The 5,658-nt window shown below is 44.6% G+C and overlaps 1 protein-coding gene across 1 annotated transcript in view; it reads right to left on the bottom strand.

Moving 5' to 3' along the window:
- Positions 1-1,173: 1,173 nt before the first annotated feature.
- Positions 1,174-5,658, bottom strand: part of CYB5R3 (cytochrome b5 reductase 3) — an 11,309-nt gene continuing 6,824 nt past the window's right edge. The window contains exons 8-9 of the mRNA XM_066590860.1: positions 3,238-3,337; positions 1,174-1,936 (exon numbers count right to left, since the gene is read on the bottom strand). Of these exons, the coding sequence (XP_066446957.1) occupies positions 1,764-1,936; positions 3,238-3,337 (273 nt within the window). The 3' untranslated portion in view covers positions 1,174-1,763. The remainder of the gene's footprint in view (positions 1,937-3,237; positions 3,338-5,658) is intronic.

Here is a 5,658-nt window from a genome sequence, read left to right on the forward strand (position 1 = left end):
TAGATGAATGGTTTTGTCACCGGAGGCCCATAAAAGGCTCTCGGAGGCTCCTTGTGTAGTGACCTCTTCTGCTTGTGTAGCGCTTGTTGACCACTAGACGCCTCTACGACGCAGAGAAGAGATTTTACCCAGTTACCAGAGTCTGAGAGGGGCGCATTATTAGGTGTGAGAAGCCGGATGGTAGTAGCGATGAATTGTACCCCACCGGGGCCGTTCTGTCCAGACTGCTAGGAGGTGTTGGGATCAGTGTATGAGGGCACACAAGGTGACCATGCTCAAGATGCCCCCTACAGACCGCCAGGAAAGAGGAGCGTCTGACCAGACTGTTAGGGGGTGTTGGGACCAGCGGATGTGTGGGGGCACACAAGGTGACCGGGCTCAGGACGCCCCGGACAGACCACCAGTAGAGGAGTGTCCGATTGTCTAACAAGCACCAGCAGCTCCAACTGTTCCATTGTCCGCCATGCAGAGACAGGGCGCCATCGTTACACCCGTGTCTGTCAGAACCATTTCAAGGCACTTGGCTGAGAGGTTTGGTCTCAGCGATGAATCCAGGCTTAGTATGGGGGCTGACGACGGCCGGGTTCGTTGGGGGAAGGGTCACAGGAAGCCCCCACAATATTTTCACACTTCCGTGGCTGCCATCTCACCAGATTAAATCACCAATAGAACATGTATGGGACCATCTGGGATGCCAACTTCCACAGCCTAGAGACTCAGTTACAGCAAATGTGGACTGTTATGCCGCAGGATACCATACGAGACAAACCTGTATCACATCTTGTATCCAAGGAAGAGGTGGTACAACAGGGTACTAGAGCCTCCCCAGAAGGGGTTGTAATCACTTATGACAACATTATACTCATTGTCAGTAACAATCTCTCCTAGAAGTTGTGGGAACAGGCTAAAAACTTTGAGTGATTGTATTTAGTGTATTAGTGACCTCTAGTGGTTGCAAATAAGGGAGATGGAATAAATCCTCCACAGTGCCACCTATTTGAGTCTCCTCACTTAGGGAGAGCAACTATATACTATAAACTAAGGAGAAAAGAGCGTTTCTGACCTCTAGTGGTTGAACACGGTGGTGCTGCTACACAGACAGACTGGCCAGGAAGCAGCAGCCAAGCATAGGATATTATACCAGACGGACTACAAACACCACAATAGCCGATATTCAAAGTCATTCCAAAGTTTATGTATTTATGATGAAAGAATAAAAAATACATTGTACACAGAACGGTGAGCGGCCGAGCCACAAGGCAAGAGAGACGTCCAAGGGGGCCAGAAGGGAGGAGAAATGGGGAATAGTGCAAATAGAGGGGGGACGTGGTGATGAGACGTCACTCGTGTGATGAATTCTGGGTACAACACACATAAGAGGCTCCCTGTGACAAGAGCAGCTTGACGTTACCTAGTGTTACACAATGCTGAAAACCTGATGGGACTACAACCCCCAGCTGGACACGCTGAGACTTATAGTTCGTTACTTTGGTCTTGCCAACTTTATAACAGCCCCCCAAAACCCTTTACGCCACTTACCTAGTACATAACAAAGCTTGTGCTGGCCCCTTTAAGGCACCCCCTTATATTGATACATAGGGCCAGCACTGCACCCCTGATTGCAGAAGTTCTCACACCCCTCCCAACGAAGCGTTATACAAGAGACAAACAACGCACAGAAAAGGAGACGTCAACAAGGCCGAAACATTCTCTTCGCTCCGTTGTACGATGGCTTCGCCTTCCTCCTCTGTAAAGCTTGGGGTCTAGTAGGCGAACCGCCGATCCTGGGGGTAGTTCAGCTTGTCCAGACTGGGGTTGATGGCGTACTGGATCATGGGGGGAGGGCCGCACATCAGCACCAGGACGTCGTCCCCAGGTGGGGGCATGAAGGCTTTAATCATATCCTCATTGACAAATCCCTGGCTGTAGTCCCAGTCTGGTGAGAGAGATAGAAGAGCTTACAGTCAGAACTAATTAGGGTGTGCTGCGCCCCCTAGTGGTGGGGGAGCAGATCACATGCAAAGCTGTTTTACTGTGTTAGGGCTTATTCACATGTGCAATATCGCATGAGATTTGTGCGCAGATGGATATTTACACATGAGCGATTTTATTCCTCGCAGCATGGCTGCAGGGTAAATGTTTTGATAGGGCAGACACAGTTTTTTCACTTCACCTTTTCTAATTAAGTGTTTTTTTGTTAGTAGTTTGTTTTTGTTTTTTTTTTGGGGGGGGGGGGGGGGGGGGGGGGACTTGAACTTGTGAATCGCTCCTGCAGAATAATGAAATGCCATAATATTGCATTATACTGCAATCTGATTGGCAGCCTACAGTTGTGTAGAGGCCATTCGGGATCCTTGTTTTTCGGTACATTTAATAGAACCACTGAAAAGTACAACTTGTCCTGCGACAGCTTTCAGCAATGGAAAGATAAGTTACGTTTTTGTTTTTTTTATTTTATTTTTTTTAAAGTGGGGAGGAGAAGGAAAATCAAAGGGGAAAAAGAAAAAAGAAAAAGGTCTGCGTCCTTAAGGGGTTAAGACCAGCGTGCAGAAAGCTACCCTTTCTACATCTGTCACTGTTTCAATTCCATACAATTTTTGAGGTCTCTGCAAGATGTTTTCATTCACTGCTTGCAAGCAGAGACAATATTTCCCCGCTGGCCTATCACTTCTCACAGCTGAGGGTTTGCTACAGTTGTATCCAGTCTAGACAGTCATCTGTGAGGTCAGCACATTAGTCATACAACCCTCTCCTGGCCTGATGGTTTGTTACAATGTATCAGTCAGGAGTGCAGAGGATTGTCTAGACGGGATACAACTAACAACCCTCAGCTGTGAGAAGGTGGTCAAGTTTGGTTTTTAGCCTTTCGATGTAAATAAGAATGTTCAAACTCACTGACAGCAAGCAGAGGTCTTGAAGAAAAGGGGGGGGGGGGGGGGGGAGGTGAGAAATTGAAGCAAATCCTATCAGCGACCTGCAGAGCTGTAAGGATTCTAGTAAGTGTCAGTTTTAATATGCATCAGAGTTGGGGGTCACTGAGAGGAAAAAGGTGTCACTGGGGAGACCCGAGGAAGGAAAGGTTCAAGCAACAACCAGCATAGGCAATAAACTAGCAACAGGTGGAGACCCCTGGTATGTAGGGCAGTGTTAAACTACAACTCCCAGCATACCCAGTCTGTCCATCAAGGCATGCTGGGAGCTGTAGTGTCACAGATCAGAGGAGACACGAAGACTTACTCTCGGGGGCTCGGTCCAGGGTGTACCACAGCTTGAAGCGGTCCGAGTAGTTTGTTCGGATCTCCTCCAGCTCATCCCGTAGCAGAATATCCTTCTCAGTCTGAGGGGTGAAAAAGAATGTATGTGAGACTCACAGCCAGAGCAGCATTCAAAGTTCTTCTGGATGGCCTTCAAATCAGCCCATCAATTGTCAGTCATGTGACCAAACCTCTGTCCTCTAAAGCCTGGTTTAACCCCTTAGTGACGAAGCCTGTTTGCGCCTTGGTGACGGAGCCAAATTTTGGAAATCTGACATGCGTCGTTCAACATAGCATAACTCCATAAAGGCTTTACATATCCAAGTGATTCTGACAGTTTTTTCACCACATGTTGTACTTCATTTAGGTTGTAAAAATAGACCGATATAATTTGTGTATATTTATTAAAAGTACCAATATTGTGAAAAAAATGACACTTTTTCAAAATTTTTCCATTTTCAACCGTAATATCTCAAATATGTTCAAACATACTGTACAAATTTTGGCCAAGATATATATTTCCATCTGTTTACTTTATTCTGGATGCACACTTGAAAAACTTTAAACCATTTAGAGGACGTACAAATTTAACATTACTTTTCAGCATTTTGAGGAGCACTTTGTTTTCCTGCACCAAGCCAAGTTTGCAAAGGCTCATAGGTGTCAGAATGATAAATACCCCCACAAATGACCCCATTTTAAAAACTACACCCCTTAATGTATTCACTGAGGGGGTCAGGAGGATTTTGACCCTACCAGTTTTTTTCAGGAATTAATTCAATTTAGAGGAGAAAAAATAAAATTTCATATTTTTGCAAATATGTCATTTTAAAGACATTTTTTTCCTATAGTGCCCATAAAATTAGGATTTACACCCCAAAATGGATACCCCTGTTTCTCCAGTGTTCAGAGACATACCCATTGTGGCCCTAATCTTATGTCTGGATGCACAAAGGGGCCCAAAATAAAAGAAGTAGTCGGTGGTTTTCAGAACAGAAATTTTCCTTGAAGGCGTTTTAGGCCCCATAGCACTTTTGTAGAGCTCTTGAGCGGCCAAAACCAAAGAGACCCCACAAATGACCCCATTTTGAAAACTAGACCCCTTAAAAAATTTATCTAGGGGTGTACTGCAAATTTTGACCCCACAGTTTTTGAATGAATTCAAGCAAAGGGAAAAAAAAAATGTGATTTTTGTTTTTTTGGCAATTCTGTCATTTTAAAAACAGCTTTTTTTGTACAACACACATGAATGAAGCCTTGCACCCCAAAATAGATACCCCTGTTTCTCCCGTGTTCAGAGACATACCCATTGTGGCCCTAATCTTTTGTCTGGATGCACAACGGGGCCCAAAATGAAAGGAGTAGTCGGTGGCCTTCAGAACAGAAGTTTAGCATGAAGGTGATTTGGGCCCCATTGCCCACTTGTAGAGTTCTTGAGTGGCCAAAACGACAGAGAACCCCCACAAATGACCCCCATTTTGAAAACTAGACCCCCTAACGAATTTATCTAGGGGTGTACTGTGTATTTTTACACTACAATTTTTGAATAAATCTAAGCAAAGCAGAAGGAAAAAAAAATTACAATTTTCATTTTTTTGGCAGTTGTAGCAATTTAAAAACAGGTTTTTTTTTGTACAGCACATGTATAAATGAAGACTTTCACACCAAAATGGATACCCCCGTTTGTCCCGTGTTCAGAACCACACACCTAGTGGCCCTAATCTACTTAAAGGACACATGGCTAGGCCTATAATGGAAGGAGCACCCGTTGGATTTCAGGGTACAACAGAATTCCAGGCCCCATTGCCCACTTGTAGAGCCATTGAGCGTCCAAAATGATGAAGAACCCCCACAAATGACCCCATTTTAAAAAATAGACCCCTTAACGAATTCATCTAGGTGGTGTACTGCATATTTTGACCCCACAGTATTTGAAAAAAAATCTAAGCAAAGCAGAAGGAAAAATATAAAGATTTTCATTTTTTTGTCAATTTAAAAACAGGTTTTTTTGTACAGTGTACATAGGAATGAAGACATTCACCCCAAAATGGATCCCCGTTTGTCCCGTGTTCAAAAACATACCCCTTGTGGTCCTAATCTACTTACAGGAAACATGGCAAGGCCTATAATGGAGGGAACACCCGTTGGATTACAGGGTACAACTGAATAAATTCCAGGCCAGGCCCCATTGCCCACTTGTATGGAATACAAGTTGACACCTTAAAAAAAAAAAAAAATCCCCAGCCCAGCGCCCTTTTCGGCGTTCCCCAAATCTTAGATAAAAGTAATAATGTGAACTGTGTAGTATTTCCAAAGACAGGGGTAATTACGGAGGCTGGTTGGGATGGGTACATGGGGCAATAAAACCGGGTATCCCCCCTCCTCTCATGCTTTTTGGGGGGTA

The sequence above is a fragment of the Eleutherodactylus coqui genome, chromosome 2 (assembly GCF_035609145.1).
Source record: "Eleutherodactylus coqui strain aEleCoq1 chromosome 2, aEleCoq1.hap1, whole genome shotgun sequence".
In the NCBI taxonomy this organism is placed as follows: domain Eukaryota; kingdom Metazoa; phylum Chordata; class Amphibia; order Anura; family Eleutherodactylidae; genus Eleutherodactylus; species Eleutherodactylus coqui.